Raw genomic sequence first — 25,390 nt, forward strand, 5'->3', positions numbered from 1 at the left:
GATCTTCAAATACCCCAAGAACTAGAAAAACCTGATGATGATAAACTCCAAAATACATCCAAACTTCATTTTTCATAATCACACAAAACTTAACATGTATACTAAAATTATCTTCTTTCTAGATTTTTCGGACTACAAAAACAAAAGTTTGGATTACTTCCTCAAAACTGAACCTTCCCCTCTTCCTTTCTTTCGGTGGTGTTGGGGGTGGGGTCTTCGTCTTGCTGACGCCCCATCACTCCTCATCAACTGGGACACAGTTCCTCAACTTTTAAAACAAGGGATGATGACATCAGGAAGAAAACTCACCTGGAGTCTCCACCCGGCGGTAGTGATAGGGGTTAATGCACACCTCTTTCTGCTTGGAGCCAAATGGAAACTCACAGCACTCCAGCGGCTTCAGCTCGTGATGGGACTGGAGATCAGGCCAGCGCCACACGCGGCAGTAAATAACATGGGGCAAACCCTTGCGGTGGGACACCTGCAGCCGCCCATCCAGAGACCGGGGAATTGTCACACATTTGCTGGGCTGCCCTGGACAGCTGAGGGCCCTCTCCAGCTCATCCATGGCTCCTTTCTTCTTCTTCAATTTCTTCACTAAGGAGTCTACCGCCTTCTCTGCCCACTTTTCCTCTTCATCTCCTTGCTTCCAGCCTAGCAGTCTCTTCACTGCTGGGCTGGTGAAGGAGAAGAGGGAGCTGATGGGGGTGCTGGAGTGCATAAGAGGTGAACTGCAGGTGTCCAGGGCCAACGGAACTGGAGAGACGGCCCGTTATTGCCTGCAGGGCTTGAGGGAAGAATGTAGCAAGCAACTCTCCAGGGATGTCATAGGTACAAACTCTCCAGGGATGTCACAGGTCTTTCTTTTCTTCTGGAAGTAACTGACCGATTCAGCTTGGGAACGCGGATGACTTTCTCCCAGGCCCTACAAGGGCCTGGCCAACTCTGGAAAACAAAAACAAAAACAAAATAACAAGACAAAGTTCTAATTAGCTTCATCAGGGTAATTTTCAGAAAAAATTAAACATTGGATATAAGGAAGAAAATACACTTCAAATGTTTTAGACTTGGAAAGTCTTAGTCATCTCTGACTCTCCCTCTCTACTATCCCCTTACCCAAGTCTTGGTAATTCTGCCTTCAAAGTGCCTTCCAGATTTTGATATTTCTCCATTTCCACCAACATGTGAGGTCTCGCCCCCCTCACCACGCTCCTGGATTACTGCAACAACCTCTGAAGTAGCTTTTCTCTTCCAATTCTAATCCATTCACTCCCCAACACAATTTTTACCGAGTCATTTCCTATTTAAGAAATTACAGTGACTCCTTCATTTCCCAAGTATAAACTTCTCTCCCTGGATTTTGAGGGCCTCTATAATCTTTCCACAACATGCTTATTCTTCTTCCTTTCTCAATTAGAGTTTGTGCAAGTAATTCATCTTCACTGTTGGAAAAATATATAAATGGAATAGAAAAAAAAATGAGGACACTAATAATCCCACCATTTATGTACAAACTACTTTATAGGACAGTGGTTTTCAAAGGACCAGAGTTCCCATGAGGGGGCTTCCAGGGTCCTCTCTCTTTTCCAATTACATTTCTGTGTGTGCTAGATTTTCTTCATGTGTTTCAACTTAAAAAAATATATCACAAATGATGATATGCAAAAACAGATATGAGAATCCAAGTGTCTTCTCTTAACCAGGCATTAAAGAGATTTGCCGAGATATGAAACAGTAGCAGTCTTTTTAATAATTCTTTTTAAATATCATTTTTAAATAAAAATGTTTTTGTTAATATATAAGGGGTTTATCATTCTTTTTAAATGAATCAATAAGGAGTGCTTGGGTGGCTCAGTGGGTTAAAGCCTCTGCCTTCAGCTCAGGTCATGATCCCAGGGTCCTGGGATCGAGCCCCACATCCGGCTCTCTGCTCGGCGGGGAGCCTGCTTCCTCCTCTCTCCTGCCTGCTTCTCTGCCTACTTGTGATCTCTGTCTGTCAAATAAATAAATAAAATCTAAAAAAAGAAAAAAATGATTTTAAATGAATCAATAAATATGTTTAAGTTTCTCAGTCTTAATTCTGAAAATGGTAAAGGCTGATATATATGAGCCACACAAACAAAGGTTCTTTGGAGTTCTCAATAATTCTTAAGAGTAGAAAGGCGTCATAAAACCAAAAAGTTTGAGAACTGGTTTTTTTTTTTTAGAAGTTATACATACTCATGGTACAAAAAATGGTACACAAAAGTACTGTTGTCCCATTTGTTATTCTGCCTGAAAATCAGTTGAATACTTCTTCACCCTGTCATCCAAAGGAGACATTCTTTCCTCATTATTCAACAGTCCCATTTAAATTTCCTGAGGTAGAACCACACTTCCTCTTCTGTGAAATAGTTGGCTCAAACAAAACCCTCTCCTTCTTCCAGATTCTGGAAACCAGCTACCTTATTAAAGTTTAAAGTGTCTGTTGGTAACATTTTGGAGCACGCAAACTCATTTCAGTATGTTAGAATCAATCTAGCTCAAAATCCCCAATGACTGCTTATTTGATATGCAGTAAGTATCATTTTCTCTTCCACTCCCCTGGAGGGAAAGTTGTACCTATCCAGGTACAATTATATAAACTTCTCCCAGCAAAGGTGCTACATAAACCCCTGCTGTCATGAGAGTTGTCAGCCCCCCCGCCAGGGGAGGAGGATGTCAGCCTGGTTACAAGCAAATTGATGAGTTTAATAAATATAAAGCAGCACCCGCATCACTTTGTTCTTCATATAGACTTTAGCATTGAACAGAGAGGTAAACTCTGAGGCAAAGGAGACTTGAGGACTTGATAGCTGGGTTTTCTCACTTGGCAGTTTGACTTATGCTCAGTTTTATTTGGAAAGGTTGATTTTGTGGCTTAACGATCATGAATTTATAAAAAATAGTTAAGTCACCGTGTTCAAGGTCTGTTTATTTAATCAAGACAGGCTGCCTTAAAGCAATGGTTGAAGAGGATTGGGAGCATGAAAGAGAAGTAACACGGTGCAGAATGACCTGAACCCCCAAAGAGCTTTGAATTCTGCTTAATTTTACATGGGACTTCCATGAGTACATTGTGAAATAAAGTTTGAAGTTTAAGTCAGGGATACATAAAAGCTTTTTACAAAATATTCAGCAGAGTTAAACCAAATAACCCTTCAAAAAATGTTTGCTCCATGAGACAAATAATGGTTCTCTAAACTGGGCTTTGCTGCTGTTGTTTTAAACCACGGGTTCCTAACTATTAATGACACATGAAATCAATTTAGTCAAACAAAATAGCTTTTGTACAACAAAATAGACTAGACTGTAGTGCAGTTTACAAAGAAAGGGTATTATTTCATTAACACCTTCACTCACAGGCGTGTGCTCTGTGTGAGTGTGTACGAGTGTACACGCGCTTATGCTGAGGGTCACTGAGCAATTTGCAATGCACAATGCAATGCGGTTTGCTACTGTGGGTTACAATCCAGAAAGACTGAAAGGCACTACCCTTAAACCAGAGATCCTGAAACCATGTCCATTCGAGGCTCACCTTGGTGAGTGACTTTCTGGGCCACCATCTCTCCTCATCTATTGGGCACAACACCGAGACTGGACTGAACGTAAGGTCTGTGGAACCCGTCTCTGTGGTCTGATCTCGTGCCACATTCTGAATCTTTAGGATAGCCTCATAGTGGCTCCAAAACTATGTTTTTATTGTTATAAGGCCCAGCACCTGTCCCATTATACAGCAGCCCCGGCATGGAGGGAGACCCCAATGAGTCAAATTCAGAATCTCAAAGTATTTCAAACCAAATGTGTAATAAATGCCTCTGGGTAGGGAAGAAAGAGGATAAAAAATATCAGAAAGTTAAAATTTAGTAAAGCAATGGGTGGGCAGGCAGACGTTCAAACAATATTCTCTATACTTGCTCCTATGTTTGGTATATATTTTTAATAGAAAAAGTAAACTCAAAAAGGGAATCGGACTTGGATTCTCACTAACACTAAGACTTTAGTTCCTATTTGTCCAGGTTGCCACTTCAGGCTCATTAAGGCTGTTCCAATCTCACTCACACATAGTTTTTGCCACCAGTAGAACAAAGAGCCCCTTGTTTATTTCCAGCTGGCCATCACCCCGGCATCAACAGTGTAGCCACCCCGGCCCCTCCGCCCCATGCAAGCTTGTTTAGGAGTGTCAACCTGGCTCAGAACAGCTTTCCACTGTCAGATAATTTAAATGCCCATAGACTATCTGCTCAAATTACTGTGGCCTCCTGAAAACACCAGTGCCCAGGCTCACCCTGTAAGTAAAAGAAAAGACTCCCAGGGAAGTTATTAAAAAGTGGTTCCACAAATAGGAGTGGAGCTGTTAATATTGCATGTAGTTCCTCTATTCCTATAAAACTACAAAGAAGAATGAAACAAAACAGATTCTAAAGATGAATGTATGTGAAGGATTATGGACATTGGGGAGGGTATGTGCTTTGGTGAGTGCTGTGAAGTGTGTAAACCTGGTGATTCACAGACCTGTACCTCTGGGGATAAAAATATACGTTTATAAAAAAAATTTATAAAACAAAATCCTGACCAGATAATTTCTGCAACATCTAATGAGAGCTATGGAAGCGAGATGCCAGAGGTGGGTACACGAGGAAGAGTCCTTGGCCCAAGGCTGGGGGTTCTAGAAGGATTCTGGAGATGATAACTGAGTTGTACTTAGAGGATTTAGGTCACAGTTAAAAAATAAACTAACTTAAAGGGCGCCTGGGTGGCTCAGTGGATTAAAGACTCTGCCTTCCGCTCAGGTCATGATCCTAGAGTCCTGGGATCGAGCCCCACATCGGGCTCTCTGCTCAGTGGGGAGGCTGCTTCCTCCTCTCTCTCTCTCTGCCTGCCTCTCTGCTTACTTGTGATCTCTATCTGTCAAATAAATAAAATCTTTAAAAATGAGTGAATGAATAAATAAATAAATAACATCTTAAAAAAATAACTAATTTGTCAGATTAGGATAATTTTCTACTAATTCTTTTTGTGGTTAAATTCTCACTTTCTGGGGAACCCTCCTACACTGTTGGTGGGAATGCAAGCTGGTGCAACCACTCTGGAAAACAGCATGGAGGTTCCTCAAAATGTTGAAAATAGAACTACCTATGACCCAGCAATTCCACTACTGGGCATTTACCCTAAAGATACAAACGTAGTGATCCGAAGGGGCACGTGCACGTAGTGATCCGAAGGGGCACGTGCACCTGAATGTTTATAGCAGCAATGTCTACAATAGCCAAACTATGGAAAGAACCTAGATGTCCATTAACAGATGAATGGATAAAAAAGATGTGGTATATATACACAATAGAATACTATGCAGCCATCAAAAGAAATGAATTCTTGCCATTTGCAACGACGTGGATGGAACTAGAGGGTATCATGCTTAGCGAAATAAGTCAAGCGGAGAAAGACAACTATCATATGATCTCCCTGATATGAGGAAGTGGAGATGCAACATGGGGGGTTAAGGGGGTAGGAGAAGAATAAATGAAACAAGATGGGATTGGGAGGGAGATAAACCATAACTGACTCTTACTCTCACAAAACAAACTGAGGGTTGCTGGGGGGAGGGGGGTTGGGAGGGGGGGTGGGGTTATGGACATTGGTGAGGGTATGTGCTATGGTGAGTGCTGTGAAGTGTGTAAACCTGGCGATTCACAGACCTGTACCCCTGGGGATAAAAATACATTATATGTTTATAAAAAATAAAAAATAGAAAATAATTCTCACTTTCCTAAGAAAACTCTCTATCCCTTGCCACAAAGCATCTATGTGGTCTCTCTGAGCCCCCTCATTTCCTCATCTGCAGATCAAGGGGTGGGATGCTCACCCTCCCTGTGAGGGTCTGTCTGAGCTATAGTTCCATGACTCCATGGCTGTTGGCTGTACCTGCCACATGGGACTGTGTGACTCATTTAGCTGCTCTTGACGCTACATTGCTACTCCCCCCACCCAACACCCAGAATAGTCCAGTCTGAGACTGAAACCTTTACTCGTGAAGCTATATTGCACAGAGTGGAGCAAAACAACATTCCCCCCTCCACAGTTGTCAAACTGACCCTTTTCACAGCAAATGTCATCTACCAACACCACATGATTTTCACTTGTCTTTCCAGATTTTTGTTTCTTTCTAGAATTGTTTTTATTACCACTAAGGAGTAAGAGTGAAAATGTATGCTTGGTATTACTGTGTTTGACATCACTTGCAGTGTCTTCCTTAAGGCCTTCATCACCCCAGATCTCCACAAATGTCATCTGTTGGCCACAAGAGCTTGCCTTCTGTGGACGGAAGGACAAAAGCACTATGCCCATCCCTCCTCCAGTTTACTCATGGTCTACTTCGTGCACCGCATGAAACAGGACTTTCTTTTTCGGGCATATGAGATTTATAATAGACCCCACTAAGGGAACAACAAAACTCCTCATTTCCAAGTTTTTAAACAGGACCACTTAAAAGAAGCACAGCACTGACCACATGCATATACCATGCTTTAACTGTACATAATTCTACACTAAAATCCAATTTGCCAAGCTGGAAAACAGTTGGGAGATATGAACCTTTCATTTGTAATCTGTCAGTCTAAATCAAACTCCTGTTAGCAGTTACTGAGATTATTTTTACTTACTGGCCTTCTTAGAAGATTCAATTGGTGATTTTAATTCTGAAGAAAACAAAATTCAAAAAAATTACCATTTTAGATGAACATGTCGGCTATCTGTCCTGGAGCATGCCTAAGCACTACACACAAAGAACCTCTGAACAATCCTTCATGGGCACTGCTTCTTGGTCAGTGTGGCCAAGAAAAGTCCATATCACCTATCAGGCTGGTTGCCATCATCAGCCAAGGGGATCAGGAGGCATTGGTCCATTCTGCAAGGGCCCATTCCAGAAATACTCACCATGACAAAATGTTACTGTTTCATTATTTGTTTGTTTTTTTAATTTTTTAATCTTATCAATTTGACCCTATAATCCATGGTATCCCTTCTATAAAACAGTTTTATGAACCAAATTCAGAACTTGAACACACTTGCCAAAGGAACATTTAATCTCTTAAAGGAAAAGGCTGTTTCCTTGACTACTTTTATAATACTTTTTATATAGTAATATAATACTTGATTACTTTTTATAATACTATCCTACTTTTATAATACTATTTGTATACTAATAATTAATATGGTGATAACAAGTGTTTTTGAAGTATAAAAGCAGATCCAAAAAAAGTCTACCTAGAAAATAATTGGCTGTTATTATCCCTATTGTCATATATACATAATGTGTTATTACTCTATATACCTGAAGAGAAATCAGGCTTCACACACATACACACACACAAATGCACTGGACCTATATTTCATTAATTTGATTTTGTCCTCACTTAAGTTAGTCTGTCATCCCTATGTGTTTCAAAAGACTGACAATTACAAGTTTGCATTGTAAACTATAAGTAACTACTCCATACATGCACCAGTTTAGTGTCATTGGATAAATATATCAATTGCGTAAACATGGAAAATATATCATGATTTCATATTCTGGAAAAGAGGCTTTTCTAACTGTACTCAGAATTTTCCTACAAATCTGTGAGAGGGCAATTCCTGTTCAGAGTCTGCTAGTTAACATCTTGTTGCAGGACAGAATATCTTCTGACCACAGTACCAAGGAAGATGACAGAGATGCTTCTTTATAATAGAGGCTCTATTCAAATGGGCCATGATAGGACTTCAGGTCATCTGCTGGACATCTGAATTATCTGCTCATTTTGAATGATTGTACATATATGTTTTTCTAGGGAGACAGTTCATGGGTATTTTTCTGCAAATTCTGAAAAGAACCTATGACCTCTGAAAGGTTAAAAAAACAAACAAACAAAAAACAACAACAACAACACTGAATTAGAAGAAAGAAGAAGGTAAGAGAGAGAAGGGAACAGGCTGAAGGAACGTAAGACAATTGTGGACTATCCCAACTAAGATGGAGGAGAGCCTTAAAGACTAGAGTCGGAGGGTTTTGGAAAGATGGAGGAGTATGAAGCACCAGATATCTGTCTCCCCATCTAGGCGAAGATTATTATACTGGCAGGATAACTTAACTATTCTGGAACTCTAGAACCAGTTGAAAGATTACAGCTTCTAGGGGAAGATTTGGACGGCAAATGTGGCTAATATGGGTCAATTGCAGTTCTTAGCTCAGTAGCTGTGACCAACCCCCTACCCCTGGAAGGCAACTGTGCATATGTTCCTGCAGCACCTTGTACTCACTCTGCAGAAGCCAGGGAAAGCAAAATGGATCCTGTCCTCCGAACATCAGGTATCTGTGGTCTGACCGATGACTGCTGTTTCTGATCACAGAATTGCAAATAGCCGCTAGATGTTTACGTCCCCTCACTGTTGCAAGTCTCTCCTCCTCTGGCCACAGTTACTTCCAGGGCTTTTAAATAGGGCCAACACCCTTCCCCAACCCCCCATCTTTTTTCTTTTTCTTCTTTTAGGAGCCAGACAGACATTAAAGGCTAGGATCTGCAAAAGCCACTGCATATATGGGGAAAAGTAGAAAGTGACTCTGCATATCTAGGAAAGAAGCAGGCTCAGAGAAGACCTTGAATTTATACCCCAGGCTGATCCTTGGCACAGAAACTGCTTACAATATTAAAAAACAAAACAAAACCAAAAGCAATAACAAAAACCCACAAACCCTGGCAAAGGCAGAGAATCTGATTTCCAGATTCACCACATTATCAGATTCAGATGTTCAGGCTTTGACAACAACAAATCACAAGCATACAGAGAAATAAGAAAGTATGGCCCATTCAAATCAAACTGTTCCCAAGAAAGACCTGATGGCAGATCTACTAGACAAAGATGTCAACCCAACTAACTAAAAGATGCTCAAAAAACTAAAGGAAGATGTAGAGAAACTAAAAAAAAAAAAAAAAAAAAAATTTATGAATAAATGGAAGTATCAATAGAAATAGAAAACCTAAAAAGAAACCAAGAAGAAATTCTGGAACTGAAAATTACAATAACAGAAATGAAAAATTCACTAGAGGGATACAAATTAGGCCAGTAATATCAAAGTGCTCAAAGGAAAAAACTATAAACTGAGAATCCTGTATCAGGAAAAACTGTCCTTCAATGGTGAAGGAGAAATTAAGACAGTCGCAATAAGCATAAGCTAAGGGAGTTCATTACCACTAGACCTGTCCTGGAAGAAAAAGAAATGATCAAGGGAATACTGCAAGGTGAAATGAAGGACATGAGACACTAACTTGAATCATATGAAGAAATAAAGATCTAAATAAAGATGAATGCATAGGCAATTGTAAAAGCTAGTATTACTGTAACAAAGGTTTATAACTTCACTAGTTTATTGTCTACATGATTTAAGAGACCAATATATATATTTTTTAAATATTGTCTAAAAGCTAGCACTACTGTAACTTTGTTTTGCAACTCTACATATTGCTTTCTGTGTAATTTAAGAGACTGATGCACTAAAATATTAGTTTATGTCTTGAGGTGTACAATGTGTAAAGATGTAATTTTGTGAACAACTGAAAGGGATAGGCCTGGAGGACTGAAAAAGCCGAATTTTATATGTTATTAAAGTTAACCTGGCATAAATTCAAATTAGAGTATTATGACTTCAAGATGTTTAAAGCAATTCCAGTGGTAACCAAAAAGAAAATAGCTAAAGGGGCGCCTGGGTGGCTCAGTGGGTGAACCCTCTGCCTTCGGGTCAGGTCATAATCTCAGGGTCCTGGGATCAAGTCCCGCACTGGGCCCTCTGCTCAGTGGGGACCTTCTTCTCTCCCTCTCTCTGTCTGCCTCTCTGCCTACTTGTAATCTCTCTCTTCTTGAAAAAAAAAAGAAAAGAAAAATAAAATAGCTGAAGAGTATACACAAAAGGAAATGAGAAAGGAATTTAAATATTTCACTTAAAAAACCCCAACATAACACAAAAGAAGAGAGCAATGCAAGAAATAAGGAACTGAAAAAGCCATCAGGCATATATAAAACAAATAGCAAAATGGCAGAAGGAAGTCTCTCATTATCACTAATTATTTTAACTGTAAATGGGTTAAACTTTCCAACCAAAAGACAGAGATTGGCAGAAGAGTAGGAAAAAAAAAATGATCCAAGGAGACTCACATTGGATACAAAGACACAAATGGATTGAAAATGAAATGTTGAGAAAAGATATTTTATGCAAACATCAATCAAAAGAGAGTAGGGCTAGCTGTACTAACACCAGACTAAATAGACTTTAATCAAAAAAGTTTACAAGAGATAAAAACTTGATATAAGTAATAAAAGACTGAGTGTGTCAGAAAGATAGAACAACTATAAACATTCATGAAAAAATGGCAGATCAGCAAAATTTATGAAGTAAAAACCAACAGAATTGAAGGGAGAACAAGACAGTGCTACCAACAAGAGTTGGAGATATCAATACCCTACTCTCAATAATGGATAGAACAACCACACAGAGGTAAGTAAGGAAACAGAGAACTTAACACAATAAATCAACTGGATCTAACAGACATTAACAGAACAGCCTATCCAACATCAACACCATACCCACTCTTCTCAAGTGCACATGGGACATCTGCCAGGGTAGACCATATGTTAGGCCACATATTAAGTCTCAATAAATATAAAAAAACAGATTTCGTGCAAAGTATCTTCTCTGACCCCAACAGGATGAAGTTAGAAATCAACAACGGAAATAAAATTGGAAAATTCACAAATTTGTGGAAATCAAACAATACACTCAAACAAGCAACGATCAGATTGAAGGATCAGAGAAGAAATCTTAAGGAAATTAGAAAATATTTATAAATAAATGAAAAAGAAAATGCAAAACAACAAAATTTATGAGATGCAACAAACACAGTGTTAGCAGGGAAATTTATAGCTAAAAACACATTAAAAAATAAGAAAGATCTCAAATCAACAATCTAACTTTATGATTTAAAAAACGAGAAAATGAAAAACAAAGCTAATGAAAGGAAGGAAATAATAAAGATTCGATTAGAGATGAATAAAACAGAAACCAGGAAATCAACAAGGGGGAAAAAAAAATCAACAAAACTAAGAGCTGGTTCTCGGCAAAGAGCAATAAAATTGACAAGCCCTTAGCTAGATGGACTAAGAGAAAAGAGAAGACCCTACTAAAATCAGAAAAAAAGGTGCAGACATTACAACTGATTCTACAAAAATTTAAAAAAGAGTATAAAAGAATACTATGAAAATCTGTATGTAAACAAACTGGATAATCTAGATGAAATGGGACAAATTCTTAGGAACACAAAAGCTACTAACAAAGAAATAAAAAAAAATATGAACAGATCTATAACTGGTAAGGAGATTGAATTAATACTCAGAAATTTCCCAACAAAGAAGAGCCCAGGACCTGTTGGTTTCAATGAAGAATTCTACCAAACCTTTAAAGAAGAACTAATACCAATCCTTCTCAAACTTTTCAAAAAAAAAATTGATGAAAAGAGATTTCCTAACTCATTCTATAAAGCCAGCATTATCCTGAGACCAAAGACAAACAACACACTACAAGAAAACCATATTCTTTGTGAGCACTTATATAGAAATCCTCAACAAAATACTAACTAAATTCAGTGTATTAAAAGGATTATACACCATGACCAAGTGGGATTTATTCCTGCAATACAAATATGATTCAACAAAGAAAAATCATTCTAAAATACCACATTAACAGAATGAAGCAGGGGGCGAGGAGGTGACATGATCATCTTAAGTGAAGCCGAAAAAGCATTTGACAACATTCAACACCTTTTCATGATTAAAAAAAAACAAATAATGAATGAACTAGGAATAGAAAACAACTATTTCAACAGAATAAAAACTGTATATGAAAAACCCAGAGCAAACGTTATACTCAACAGTGAAAGACTGAAAGCCTCCCTCTGAGATTAGGAACAAGGCAAGGATGTCCACTTTTGTCTCTTCTATTCAACATAATACCGAAAGTTCTAGCCAGAACAACCAGGCAGAAAGTGAAATAAAAGGCATCCAAATTGGGAAGGAAGAAGTAAAATTATCCATACTCACAGATGATTTGATCTTTTATTTGGAAAACTCGATTTCACATAAACATGCCAACAAACAAATGAACCTGTTAGAATAACTAAATTCAGCAAAGTAGAAGGATAGAAAGTCAACACACAAAATTTCTAAACACTCAACAATGAACAATCAGAAAGAAACTTACCAAAAAATCCCATTTACAGTAGTACCAAAAAGAATAACATATTTAGAAAGGCCTCACCAGAAACCTGCTGCTCATATCTTATCTGCTGTGTTGCTTCCATTCTCCCCAAGTGCTTGGTTGTCTGCAGAATTTCCAAGAGTAAGATGATCACTTTCCTCTTCAAAATCACTAGGAAAGTATTCTTTCATTAGCCAGATGCTGTGCAGAGGGGAGGAAGTCCCAGAAACTGTCAAACATGCTACAAATAAGCAATAGTCTGTGAACCCCTTTAAAGAGTTGGGCAAAGAGAAGGAGAAACTTTGTTATGTAACAGCAAGAAGACAAAGGAACAGAAGGACCCTCACTGCTGGGAGGAGATAGCCACAGTAGAACACCACCATGCTGTACATGGCCTCCCAAGTGCTTCTCCACCACAAAGATGTTGCTGCCAAAGAACCAATTGAGATTATGTGTTTATAAATGTCCAGGAGGCCACTGCTCAAATGCTGCTCAAGCCACCTGGCCCACTATGATGCCAAAGGCCACAGGGGCATTGGTGAGCTGAATGAGGCTATGAATAAATTTGACAGTAAGATAATCCTGGACCCCATGATATTCAGTGGGGCCAGGTTTCAGCATTCGCTTGAGGAGAGGCTGGAGAGGATCATCAGTGCCTCTGGTGCTCAGAGCCCACTGGTCCCTCATATGGTAACAGGCATGAGGGGATCATGGCTGAGTACAACACCCTCCAACAGGCCCTCCAGGACCTGGCTCAGTGAGCACATGAATAATCACTGCAGAAAGCAGAGCTGTAAGCCTCTGAAGATCTCCGACAACATCATCACAGATCAAGATACGGATTCCTCATAAGAGAATGTGTATTCTTAAGAATTTCTTGTGTTCTCAACCCTGATCTAAATATCATTATTGTATAGACCCCCAAGGAATCTTTGATTTCACACATAGCATGACTGGAGAGAGATATTTACACGTGGGATTTAGAAGATTTTGAAGCCTGTGTATTAGTATGAGCTAAACAGCGTATGTTACTTTTGAACATGCAGGGAGGATCCTTGTTTTTGTAAAATGCTATCATATTAAATATTCTGTTTTGTTTTTTATTAAGACATGATCAGTTTTGAAATTCAAGGAAAAAAAAAGAATAAAATACAGAGGAATTAACTAAGGAGGTAAAAACTTGTACAAATGAAAACTATAAAACATTGTTGAAAGAAATGATAGAATACATAAATAAATGGAGATACAGCCCATCTTCATGGATTAGAGGCTTAATATTGTCAAGATGTCAATACTTTGTAATCTACTGATTCATTGCAATCCTGACCAAAATCCCAAAGAAGTTTCTGAAACTTCTTTGAAAACAGAAATAGAAATAGAAAAACTCATCCTAGAATTCATATGGAATCTGAAGGGACCCTGAATAGTTAGAATAATCTTGAAAAACCAGAGGTCTCACACTTCCTAATTTCAAAACTTACTACAGAGCTACAGAAGTCAATCCGTGTGGTACTGGCATAAAGACACACACACTGATCAATGGGATGGAACAGAGTCTCCAGGAATAAATCACCACGTATGTGGTCAAATAATTTTGACAAGTGTGCCTTGTCAAAGACTATTCAGTGGGAAAGGACAATCTTACAAACAAATGGTGCTGGGAAAACTAAATATCCACATGCAAAAGAATTAAATTGGATCTTTATTTCAGACCATACACAAAAATCAACAAAAAAAGGATCAACTATTTAACTATAGGACTTAAAACTATAACCAACTTTTAGAAGAAAGCATAGGGCAAAAAATTCATAACACTGGATATGGCAACAATTTCTTCAACATGACACGAAAGGCATAGGCAATAAAAGAAAAAACAGACAGCACTTCATGAAAATTCTAAAAATTTGTGCATCAGAATAAAAAGGCAACCCACAAAATGGGAGAAAATATTTAGAAATCATATGTCTAATAAACAATTAATATCCAGAAAAAAGAGTTTCTAAAACTTAACAACAAAAATCCAAACAACACAATTAAAAAAAACAAAGGACTTGAACATACATTTCTCCAAAGGAGATAATACATGCCCAATAAGCACATAAAAAGATGTTTGGGGCACCTGGATGGCTCCGTCAGTTAAGTGTCTGCCTTTGGCTCAGGTCATGATCCCAGGGTCCTGGGACTGAGCCCCACATCATATTATCATAGTAAGTTTTCACATGCATTTCCTCACTGAACTACTGCAGCAAGTATGTGTGGTTATTATAACCCTACTTTCTATTTCAGAAAACTGAGGCACATTGAAATTAAGTAACTTCTCCAAGATTACAGAACTAGTAAGTAGTAGTGCCCAAATGAGACAGGAGGAAAGCAATAGTGGGTGTCTCCCCCCCCTGTGCTTAGACTGAGGGCAAGAGAGGAGCCAGACCCAAAGCTGAGTCTGAACTCTATACTAAACTGGAGGATGGTGACAGAAGGGGCATGTATGATAGGAAGACAGGAGAAAGCTGTTCAAGCTCCAAAATAATGTGACTCTAAAGGGACATGCAGTTCAAGTGAAGAACTGGCTTTCTGTTGTAAAAGGACCAGCTCTATATCTAAAGAATAAACCACTTCCAAGCTTGTTTTGTTAGCCAGCATTTACTCATTTGTATATTCCCCCCCCAAAAAAAAAACAAAATTACCTGCCACCAATGCTTACTTTGTGCCAGGCACTGCCTACTGGTAAATAACAGACATGGTCCTTGCCCTCACAGAGCTTAGAGTCATGTCAGAATATTAAACAAGCAAATATTAACAAGTCATAAAGTACTATATGGAAAGAAACATACTATTAGTGTTGGGATAGAGCAAAGCAGGGGTAAGAGCCCTTCTTGAACCCATTGGGAAGACTTCACTGAGGAAGTAAGAATTAAACTGAGAGGGAGAGGTAGTGTCAGAAGCTGTAGAGTGAGACTAGAAGCTGTAGAGTGAGACTTCCAGGCAAAAGCCCTAAAAGGATGGCACGGGTGTGGGTAGAACTCGGTGCCCTTGGGAAACTGCAGGGAAGCCCGAGTAGCCAGGGAGGAGTGGGCAAGGAGGTACACAGCTGGAGGTGAGGCAGGACCTAAGGATTCAAAGTAGTTGTGCTGGACCTTGAAGACAATGTATGGAAAATAGGTTTAATTTTAACTGCAAAGGGGACCCTTGAATGGATTGCAAAAACAAATCAGTGATCTAATATTTTTTTTTAAAGATTAATTAATTAATTTATTTATTTGACAGGGAGCTCACAGGTAGGCAGAGAGGCAGGCAGAGAGAGAAAGCAGACTCCCTGCTGAGCAGAGAGCCCAAGGTGGGGCTCAATCCCAGGACTCTGAGATCGTGACCTGAGCCGAAGGCAGAGGCCTAACCCACTGAGCCACCCAGGCGCCTCCCGATCCAACTTATTCTTAAATGATCACAATGGTGGCTCCTGTGAAGAACAAATGGGATGGGAGGGCAAGCAGGGAAACCAACTAGAAGATGCCATAAAGTTCGGGTGAGAGGCTGCGAAAGCTCTAACGGAGTGGCGGCTGAGGAGGAAGGCCGGAATCACAACAGTGTGGCTTTGTTTTGTTTTAAGATGGGGATTCTAAAGCGCATCTTACAGGTTAAGAAGAATTCATCAGTAAAAAGGAGACTTTCTGTGTTGCAGAAGAGAGAGAGGACATGGGACCATGGGTAGAAGAGACGAGAGAGGACAGCGCAGGTCTATCCATCTGGTCCCAGGAAGAATGGAGTATTCTGTCTGAAAGACTAATTAAGGCCCTGACAAAGTCTGAGTTAAGACTGGGAGGGGTGGGGGGTGCCCAGGTGGCTCAGTGGGTTAAGCCGCTGCCTTCGGCTCAGGTCATGATCTCAGGGTCCTGGGATCGAGTCCTGCATCGGGCTCTCTGCTCAGCAGGGTGCCTGCTTTCTCCTCTCTCTCTGCCTGCCTCTCTGCCTACTTGTGATCTCTCTGTCAAATAAATAAATAAAATCTTTAAAAAAAAGAAAAAAAAGACTGGGAGGGGCGGGGTGAGAGACTGGAGGAGCAAGGAAAGGTGGGAAGTACCGAGAGAGTGGGAAGGCAGGAGTGTGTTCTGATTTACGGGACAGAAAACAAAAGGCAGACTCCTATAGAGGCCAGTCAGCCAGCATGACTGACAACAAGCCTTTCTAGGGTCCTACTCCAAATCACTTTAGGAAAAAAAGAGACCTACTCTTAGAAAATAAATATTGTTCATTGCTCAGACTGAAACCTGGTTCCTTTAACCACTGGGCTCTCTCCCCTTTTGATACAAGGAGGTGACAAGAACTGGATAAAGATGCAGGACAGCCAAGCGCATGCTTGGACATTTTACCTATAAGGGTCGCAAAAATATCACTACAATAAACTCTCAAAATATAAGTTGGTCATGTTCCTGCTCAAGTAGGCAGTGTCCTCAGGTGGGGAAAAAGTAACACCCACAGATTTTTTGTGTATATGATGTGCGTGCTACTCATCAGCCCTTGGCAGTGAGGAAGAAAGAAGAAATTCTGAAATGGTGATACACAGTATTTGTGTCCCTTACCAAAAGATGTGATTAACTCGGTTGTCTTTTGAACACTTTAATAGCTCAGCAGAAGGGGCTGGAGATAAATGCTTTCATTACTCGTGAAACGGACAGCAGTTGCTTTGGGGAAAGAACTACTGTGGCTGGAAGAAGAGTGAAAGACATGTTACTTCTGTACGTTTTTGTATTTTGTGTCAACTGCAAAATACCTCCAGAGTCGTAAAGATTCCAACAGAAAACAGAAGTCAACTACAGAAAAGCGGAAAGTATTCTGCCCACTGTTATTGTAGCACTAAGTTTTCATACTTGAATTTCTTTCTGTATAAACTTTTTGTTAGTAAAGATTGATTTTTCCCACCCTTCCTCAACATATTTTTTAAAGGCTTTTTTTTTTTTTAAAGATCGTATTTATTTATTTATCTGTCTGAGAGAGAGAGAGCACAAGCAAACAGGCAGAGTGGCAGGCAGAGGCAGAGAAGCAGGCTCCCGCTGAGCAAGGAGCCAGATGTGGGACTGGAATCCAGTTCCAGGACCCTGGTATATGACCTGAGCCAAAGGCAGTGGCTTAACCGAGTGAGCCACCCAGGCGTCCCCCTTCCTCAACCCATTTTGAAGCATATCATGAGTCTCTCTGTGGGAATCACATATTTTGGTTCTGCTCTTGTTAAAACTCCAGGAAGACTGGACTTCCCATATCTCTTCAGAAAGTGGTGTGCTATCACTCCAAGACGTGGTTCCCTGTTTCCTTCACTCCAAAATAAGTCTTGCATTCCCAGTTAGAGAGCAGGTAGCAACTATCTATCACAAAGAGAAATGATCCATTCATCAAGAGCTCTCACTTGTCCTAAAACTTGAACCTCAGACACAGAACTCAGCAGAGCCAGGATTATAAAAACAATGTAAACCTTTAACTCATTGTAGGACCCAAACAGACTGCAACATAGACTATGTGTTACTTAAAGCCTATTCTTTTTTTTTTTTTTTTAAGATTTTATTTATTTATTTGACAGAGAGAGATCACAAGTAGGCAGAGAGGCAGGCAGAGAGAGAGAGGAGGAAGCAGGCCCCCGCCGAGCAGAGAGCCCGATGCGGGACTCGAACCCAGGACCCTGAGATCATGACCTGAGCCAAAGGCAGCGGCTTAACCCACGGAGCTTCTTAATTTATACCCAATTCTAACATGCTTTACCATTCGCATTAGAGTACTTTGATTAAAAATTCACTAGGCACAAATGTGTATCATTGCATTACTGACAGTGCAATTCTTTCTTCTCTCTATATTTGTAACTCTTAATGTGTTTATAAAACATTCCACAGCCTCAAGGAGAACAAGAATCAAGGCCAACTATTTCAGCATGAATGATTTATCAATTATGAATTGAAGATCTTTAGAAATCTATTTTTACTGAATTGTTTATATACTGGCGAACAACTGCTGTTCTAAAAAAAAAAAATCAAACTTTCTGTCCCTTAGCAACCTCAGAAGAATAAATCAGATCTTATGCAATACAAGGCATCTTAGAGGTGTATTACTCCAAGCAATCCTGACCCATGAAAATCTGGGTTTACCACAAATATAAATCTGAGAAAGACATTGGGCTGACAAAATGAATCATAATAAATGTAAAAGTATTAGTCAATTTAGAAAAATCTGATCCATATACAGTTTTTTCAGGGAAAAAAAGTCCTATTTCACACATATTTACCAAGTTCTTTAGGCTGCAGTTCCTAGAGTTAACTGCTAAACCTCACAAAGTTTACTTCTAAACAGATCTAATTTTTTAGTCAGAAAAATCTGGACTCTAGAACAGAATTAAGAGAACTCATTTTACCATCCTCCTTCTAAAATATATTTCTAATTTTAAAAACATGTTCTGTCCACCTTCTCTAAGTGTTTTTATTGGGCACTGGAGAATACTCTTGTATTCTTGTATTTGCTAATCTTGTTAGCAAAGTGTGGAACAAATCAGTGAAACTCTTTGCCCATCAAACACCAAACCTTAAAACTTTGAGTTTTGTAACTGTTCCAAGCTTTTTTGTAAACAATACAGTATTATTTTACAGATGTAGTCAATAACCCACTTTTTAAAAAATGTTCCCAGCATGTCCTTCCGAAAACAGATAAGCTATACTATTCTAAATATCAGATAATATCCACATAGATTAGCTTAGCTCGTCTGGAAAACGGGTACTCCCGATTAAAAAAAAAAAAAAAAAAAAAAAGATGATTTAAATTGGTTTTGTAGGAAATGAGGTATATTTCCACCTTTTCGTTGTTGTAAAGTCATCTCAGGACAGCTTGGATGTTATTTTTTAACCCTGAGGAGTGTTTGGGAACAACAAAAATGAGTTTCCCTTCAACAAATACAAATATTCATTCTCATCTACTCTCTCTCCCCCTCTTTCTACTTCCCTCCCCCTCCCCAACCATCTTCCTCCCCGTTTCTCTCAGAAAATGCAATTCATGGGCGCCTGGATGGCTCAGGTCATGATCTCAGGGTCCTGGGATCAAGCCCCACATCGGGCTCTTTGCTCGGCAGGGAGCCTGCTTCCTCCTCTCTCTCTGCCTGCCTCTCTGCCTGCTTGTGATCTCTGTCTGTCAAAAAAAAAGAAAGAAAGAAAATGCAATTCAGCCCAAATATGGGGGAACGTGATCATGAGGCACAGCAGGAATAGTATATCACAACCACATTACACAGAGACACAGAAACACTTTTTTTCCCCCTATTTCTCACATTTTTAAAATTCTCCCTATTTTTCATTCAGAGCCTCTTGTATATCAACACACAAGTAACGTATATGAGGCATACTAAAAAAATTTTCTTACTAACTTTCATAACTCTAATCTATAATTATTTTTAAATACAACAAATGACCTTTCACTTTCACTCTTTCCCATTTAGGTCCTCTGAGAAATACCAATCTAGAGAAGAATGAATGACTTACCAAAAACATTTTACACCCTCCCTTGTGCTTAGGCACACTACAAAAAGTAGGAATTACTTCTAAAAAAACTCTTAAAAATATCCTCTGGGAAGCCATCCTGAAGTAATTCTCAAAAGTTTTTAGATTTAGTCTCTACCATGCACTGGGGCTGTGTTGTGTGTGTACTAAAACCACACAGTGGCTTCTCAGATTAGAAATCTTCATTACCTAAGGAATTAAAAAAATTTAAGTCAGGATACAATGCCATTAAACTGCTTCAAAATATTTGGAGTCCTAAAAACATAATAAAGGATACTTGTGGGGCTATTTTAGGCTTTACTAAATGGTTTATGGGAGGGCACTGTTTTACTTTATCCTTATTTTAAACATAGGTGGCAACAGGGTGATTTCATCACAGAGGGTCTAAAACGCCAGCCCAGTGTGTTTTCTTCACTGTACAGGTCTAGTGAGACCCACAAGTGAAACTGATACCCGAAGGACCGTTGCCCTATTTCCTAGACCAGCGCTGGATGGACTCTAGGGTATGAATTTGAGCAACTCCAACTTGTTGCATTTTCTCCAGGCAGAATGTTCTGCAAAGGCAGACATGGTATAACTGAACATGACACCAACTAAACGCCTAGTATTTCTGCAAGGAAATTCATCTACTCCTTCCACTCCACATCACATGTGTTAACTGCTACTTTCCCTCTGTGCAGACCTTTACATGTACAGTATGGATTCTCACTGTTGAGAAAGGACTCCAGAAACTAAACACAAAACAAAAAACTGAATCTGCGCTGGAAAAGAGTAAGCTCATCCATGTAATGAGCTCTGTATATTCTCAAGCCAGAAAAACACACCCAAAAGAATGACAGAGTGTAAGACAATGCTGCAAAAATTTTTGTTAACGATGATGACAATTTTGTTGAAATATATACAAAATGGCACTGTTGGGTGACTAAGCTTGATTGTACCACTAACTTGGAAGATTAAGCTGTAGGGAAGTTAGAGCCTAAGACAAGTGCCTTAGAACATTACAGTTGAGCACCCATCAACCAAGAGGATAGCCATGAATAATGAAGTTAGTCATTGTGCAGAGCAAAATTTCTCCCTATGTAGATTCAGTTACTGCCTCCAGACTAGTAAGTAGATTTTTACATGCTAAGGAATCATGAAACACAGCAAAAGCCAGGAGCGGAATGCACCAGGAGGGGAAGCACTATCTTAGCAAGTGCAAAGAAAATACCAGGAAAGATATCTTCTACCTTAAAATGACAGCAAGCTAAATGAAGTTCTTACTAATGCAGTCTTAGATTTAAGGCTGGGACTATAATGCTGCATTTTGCCAAAAGTGAACCAAAATTTTTCATTGAACAGCCTATTTTATGTACATTTAACCAATCCTTTGAGCCTTAAAATTGATATCATCAACCATCCGTAAAAATTTCAGTCTTTTTAGAATGAAATGTGTCATACTACTCAAGGACAACATAGCTATTTTCTCAGTATGTTTAACATTTACTTCCCAGATAATTTCTCAGTAATGCTTAACTTTAAAATAATCAAGCACAGGCCACAACTGAGATAGATCAATAGTTGCATATTTAAGCAGCAGAGGGAAGAGAATAAAAAGGAAAATATATTTTTAAGCTAAGAAAATGTGAAGACATCCTTAGGCAAATGCTCAACAAATTGTAGGATGACTCAGTATTCTCTAGTCTTCTAGAAGTCTTGGCACTTTATTCAGCAAGAAATTTTTAGTTTTAAAATTAGAACATACAGGGGCGCCTGGGTGGCTCAGTGGGTTAAGCCGCTGCCTTCGGCTCAGGTCATGATCTCGGGGTCCCGGAATCGAGTCCCGCATCGGGCTCTCTGCTCAGCGGGGAGCCTGCTTCCTCCTCTCTCTCTCTCTGCCTCTCTGCCTACTTGTGATCTGTCTGTCAAATAAATAAATAAAATCTTTTAAAAAAAGTTAGAACATACATAAAAATAATTAATATATCCTCATTTGGTTTACTTAGTTAATAGACTTCTTGCTGAAAACCTAGTTTTGTCTGAAACGTCAAGGGTTGATAAGAATGTGATTAACCACAATTTGGAATAGGTGAAGTATTCATTTTGGTAACAATTTGCCATCATTTTTTAAAGCTGAATTTTTTTTTAAGATTTTATTTATTTATTTGACAGACAGAGATCACAAGTAGGCAGAGAGGCAGGCAGAGAGAGAGAGAGAGAAGGAAGCAGGCTCCCCGCTGAGCAGAAAGCCCATGTGGGGCTCCATCCCAGGACCCTGAGATCATGACCTGAGCCGAAGGCAGGGGCTTTAACCCCTGAGCCACCCAGGTGCCTGTAAAGTTGAATTTTTAATATCATAGGATCTAGCAAATTTCACAGCCCAGTATATATACCCTAGACTGGTTTTCAGTCCTCAGAGAGAAATGATTACTGAAATTAGTTCATTTATTGAGTTTATTGGATCTGTATTAGTTTTTTTTTTTAAATAGGCTGGATTTTATCAGAGCGATTGGAGAAAATATATCTTAAAGCTTTAAAGTGATACATAGAGAGAGAGAGATATTGACATGTATGTCCTGTTGGGTTATAGTTAAAAACAAAACCATTTGAAAGTCACTATCCTAATGACACTACTGGACAAAATATAATATTCATAGCAGTATCATTCAAAGTAGCTAAAATGCAGAAACAACCCAAACGTCCATCAACTAAAGTATGGATGTATGAAATCTCACAGTGGAGTATTATATAATAATAAAAATATATTAACTACATGCACAAGGATTAATCTTAGACACATTATGTTAAATTTAAAAAGAAAGCATAGCCTAGAAGACTACACAGAACATGGAATCATCTTTCTAAAGTTTAAAAATAAAAAATATCATAGATATATATATGTGAAGAAATTATAGTTAAACTATCAGAGAAGTGAAAACACAAAATTCAAGCTATTAATACTTGAGGCAAAGGAGCAGCACAACAGGTAGATATAGCATTATTAATGTTGAATCTTATTATACTATCATATATTATTAAAATGTTCATAATTTTTATACATGTATCACATATTCTTTTGAAAGTATCAGGGCACCGGGTGGCTTAGTTGGTTAAGCAACTGCCTTCAGCTCTGGTCATGATCCTGGAGTCCCGGGATCAAGTTCCGTAGTGGGCTCCCTGCTCAACGAGGAGCCTGCTTCCCACTCTGACCCTCCCCCTTCTCATGCTCTCTCTCTCTCTCTCTTATTCTCTCTCTCTCAAAAAAAAAAAAAAAACCCTTAAAAAATGAAAGTATCAACTATTATATAGTAAAATATTTAATAAATTTAAAACAAAATATCAGAGGACATGTATAACATGGTCCCTCTTGTTAATTAACAGTATTCCTCAGCAGATCAAAATTTAAGAACCAAAGTCCAATCAAAGATTATGAAAAAGACCCTAATCTACAATCAGAAGAGCCTCAGAACAAGGAACAAAAAGGTTAAGAACGAGCCTCTCTTAAGCATCCACTAAACACAAGTTATAAACTTACAAGCCACCCATGGAACACTGAGTGAGCATCTAAGAATTAATTATGTTATGGATTACTAGCCCTTCCTGGCCCTCTGTCTTCATTCTCGCCTTTTGTACTTCCTGACCTCCATCTCCCCTCTTCAAAGTTCACTCCCACCCATAGAATCTTCCCGATTGCCTTTGTGAATGTGATCCCTACCATTGCTCATGATGCTACTCTGTACTTTCCATGTGCCCCTCACCCTGCATGGCCTCACACTGATTCTGGTCCTGGCAGAGAACTTCACCTCCTCTGAGGTTGTTATCCCTTTCACCTCCCTGTGAAGTCTCCCTAGAAATCCTGAACCAACCCATTAAAAGAGGCATTGAGGGATGCCTGGGTGGCATTAAGCTGATTAAGTGTCCGAAATAAAAAGATGGCAGTAATCTAAACCCTTGCTGATATATGTACCACCCCAAGAACACTCCTTGGCTGTGATGTATGATCAGTTCATTTACATCACTCTCTTTTTCACATTCATGGCAATGATGGCTGTCAGCTTTCTCTGCCTGATCTGGTGGTGAGGGACTCTATAAACGGCCTAGCTGTCCCCCACCCCATCTCCTGCAGGCAGTTCCAGCCAGCACTAGTTGGCCTTAGGTCAGATTAATCAGCTAATCCCTCTATCACTCCATCAACCTTAAGCCCTCAAATCCATGTCTTTCTCAGTTTCCCAGGTCATCCTTTTTCTAATGAGTCCCGATGCTCTACATCCATATAGACTAACTATCCCTTTACTATAAACAACACTGTAATTATTTGGATCTATCCCTTACTAAGTTCCCCTGAGGGTCCTACACAGGTTTCTCATTCTCAGCACTACTGCATTTTCTCCCCTTGATTTTAATGATTTGGGGCTGTCCTGTCTGGCAGCATCCCTGGTTTCTGTTCGCTATGTGTCCGTAGTACCACCCTCCGCAAGCTGCGACAACTAAAAAGTTCTCCAGATATTGTCAGGTTTCCCTTGGGGGCAAAAATCACCCTGTGTGTCAAAAATCACCCCTGGTTTAACATAAATCATAATTCTGCTTTAAAATCTTTAAAAATTCAGATTTAGATTAGTGTTAAATGAAAATGAAATGGAATTTCAGACAAAGATGTGTTTACCGTGGACTTAAATAATCAGAGGGAGGGAACTTGGTCTGCTAACAGCTGCACATTAAGTTTGGAAATCTGGGCATAGAAAATTTAGTGATTGACTGATTGATTGATTTTTTTTTTTTTAAGTTACCCAGGGTAGTTGTTTAGGCTGAAGATAACAGAAGGCTCTAGATCATGGTTTCTGTACTCAGATATTAACCCATTGGAAAGAAACAGCATTTTCCTGGGCAGCTTGAAACTCTGTGATTTAGTGTTATTTTGAACCACCTTGGCAAAAGCCAAAGGGCTTAGACATGAGTTTTTGTCACAGAAAGAAGAATCACAGTTCTACCTACACCAAAGAGTAACAGTTACAAAATAGATTTGAAATGACTTGGTTTTAAATTGACAAATATAAAAAAGAAAACTGACCTCTCCCTCAGTCTCTCATTCCAATCCTACCCACTCTCTTACCAGTCCTGTGGACTGTTTACTTTCTAAACATCTTTCAAAAACCATCTCTTCCTCTCCATCTCTCTCACTTCCTTCCATCTCTCCCAAACTTTCTACAAATCACCAGGTTTCTAATACACACCTCTACCAACACTGTCTTTTTTTTTTTTTTTTTAAGATTTTATTCCTTTATTTGACCGAGAGAGAGACAGTCAAAAAGGGAACACAAGCATGGGGGAGAGGGAGAAGCAGGCTTCTCGCTGAGCACACAGCCTGAGGTGGGGCTCGATCCAGGACCCCGAGATCATGACCTGACCCAAAGGCAGACACTTAACAACTGAGCCACCCAGGCACCCAACTACTAACATTCTCATTTAAAAATGTACCAGAAATAAAAAATTATTAAAAAAAAAAATGTACCAGAACTCTGTGTAGCATGTTTGTAAATGTTAAGAATTTCCTATCTTCTCTTACTTTCCCTGTCCTGTCTAGCCTTTCCTT

General features: G+C 39.2%; 1 protein-coding gene across 1 annotated transcript in view; it reads right to left on the reverse strand.

The window, feature by feature from the left end:
* SMAD9 (SMAD family member 9) overlaps positions 1-25,390 on the reverse strand; it is a 69,213-nt gene that overhangs the window by 26,542 nt on the left and 17,281 nt on the right. Inside the window, 1 exon segment of the mRNA XM_082700481.1 lies at positions 310-945. Coding sequence (XP_082556607.1) covers positions 310-721 — 412 coding nt within the window. The 5' untranslated portion in view covers positions 722-945.

This window comes from Mustela nivalis (assembly GCF_964662115.1).
Source record: "Mustela nivalis genome assembly, chromosome: 15".
NCBI lineage: Eukaryota > Metazoa > Chordata > Mammalia > Carnivora > Mustelidae > Mustela > Mustela nivalis.